This window comes from Adelges cooleyi, unplaced genomic scaffold (genome assembly GCF_023614345.1).
Source record: "Adelges cooleyi isolate 19-005CV unplaced genomic scaffold, UGA_ACOO_1.1 ACOO_flye_CR_arks_rails_tigmint_CR_PRNA_124, whole genome shotgun sequence".
In the NCBI taxonomy this organism is placed as follows: Eukaryota; Metazoa; Arthropoda; class Insecta; order Hemiptera; family Adelgidae; genus Adelges; species Adelges cooleyi.
In genome coordinates, this window is record NW_026095778.1 from 105,838 (window position 1) to 107,416 (window position 1,579).

General features: G+C 37.3%; 1 protein-coding gene across 1 annotated transcript; it reads right to left on the minus strand.

Annotated features, from left to right (window-relative positions):
• LOC126847870 (uncharacterized) lies at positions 1 to 1,579 on the minus strand. Its single transcript, XM_050588285.1, has 2 exons — positions 1,457 to 1,579; positions 1 to 639 (listed from the first exon to the last, which is right to left on the minus strand). The coding sequence occupies exons 1-2, from the start codon at positions 1,505 to 1,507 to the stop codon at positions 115 to 117; spliced, it is 576 nt and encodes a 191-aa protein (XP_050444242.1). The 5' UTR covers positions 1,508 to 1,579; the 3' UTR covers positions 1 to 114.

The following is a 1,579-nucleotide window of genomic DNA, read 5'->3' on the forward strand; positions in this document are numbered from 1 at the left end:
GGTCGAGATTATATTTTATATTTTTATTTATCATTAGGCCAACGTGTTGGTTAAGACAATAGTTGACCGGCAAAACAATAACAATAACTTAGATTCGAACGGGATTGCTTTGAGTTAAGCCGCTGGAGCAGCCTCTGCGGTGTCGGAGGCGCCTTGTGCAGCAGATGCGGACGACCACCCGGCGGGTATGGCTTTGTCCACAGCGTCTCTCCAAGTCTGGAACATTTTGCTGGTCTCCTTGGTGTTGTGATCGGTGACGGAGGCCAGGGTGTTGGCAGAAACGTCCAGAGTTTGTGATATGCCGGACGATAACGTGTTTAAGATCGGCAACGGTTGAACGACGTTGTCCAATTGCTTGAAACCCCCGGATAACCCGTTGAACACCGACGAAGTGCCCTTGGTTATTCCGTTCGCGGTGGAGCCGAAAAGACCTCCGAAAGCGGTCAGAGCCCTGGCGTTTGCAATCAACACCTGGTTAATGCTCTTGAGTACTTGATCAGTAACCAACGTTCCCACTTCCTTTGCACCGTTCACAGCACCCATAACGGCATTTTGCGCACCTCCAGCAGCACCTGCAGAGTCGGTCTCTCCCTCGGGAACGTCTCGTGCCACTGCCGACGATGGCATAAAATGGGCCACCTGCAAGCGTATATTAATTAGAATGTCGTACGTGGTATAGTTACATAATAAACAATAATTGAATAGCTATTAGCAGAAACCACACAGGTATTTTTTTTCTTCAAAATTACCTTTATGCCGTTTTGACATACACACAAGATGTATTTAAACATTTGAGTAAAATGACGACACAAGTCAATTGACAGTTGAAACAAATTCGTGAGATTTTGAGCTAAAGCTAGAAATTATAATGCTTCTAAATTTCCAGCTTTAGACACTTTTAAGCTTTTAAGCTTTGTTATACTTCATCCAAGTGCTTGGTAAATGTTTATTGGAAAGGAAACGAATACAATTTTTAAAAAAAATGTTTTATGAATGAATAAAATAATAATTTGTATTCATAGATACATAATTATTTAAAAAATGTTATTTAATAATTCATTTTTTCACGAATAAAAATTAAATAGAAATAAAGATATTAAAAATTAAATCTTGTTTTTTCCTATGTATGTTTACAATAAGCTCGGCTTAAATCTAAAATTATGACTAACTGCACTTCTGTGTTTCTTTCTATCTTTTTCGGTTTTTTTTTAAAAATTTGACTAGTCAAGAACCACTCTGATAGTGTCAAAAATTATATTAGTGAAAAGCTGTACCTAACCTAACGAGTCCCTACCGAAAGACTGTTTAAAAAATAAAAAATAAATATTTATTTGTAACCCGAAATTCGCTTATTCTATAAAAATAGCTATCAACCCACATACATCATTTTTTTATTAATAATTTTTTTTTAGTAAAACTTTTTGGGTAATAAAGGTAAAATTAAACTCAACCAAACCTGTACGAAACAAGCCAAAGCCAATCCGATGATGATGAATTGACGGAACATTTTTGTCGATGGTTTTTAGTGTTTTCTTCGATTGTTGAAATGAACGATGTCGGTTGTTATTCTGTCGACGGG

Coding starts and splice junctions, on each gene's coding strand:
- LOC126847870 (XM_050588285.1), bottom strand. CDS start 1,507: ATGTTCCGTCAATTCATCATCATCGGATTGGCTTTGGCTTGTTTCGTA. Junction 640..1,456: donor CTTTGGCTTGTTTCGTACAG/GTTTGGTTGAGT, acceptor ATACGCTTGCAG/GTGGCCCATTTTATGCCATC.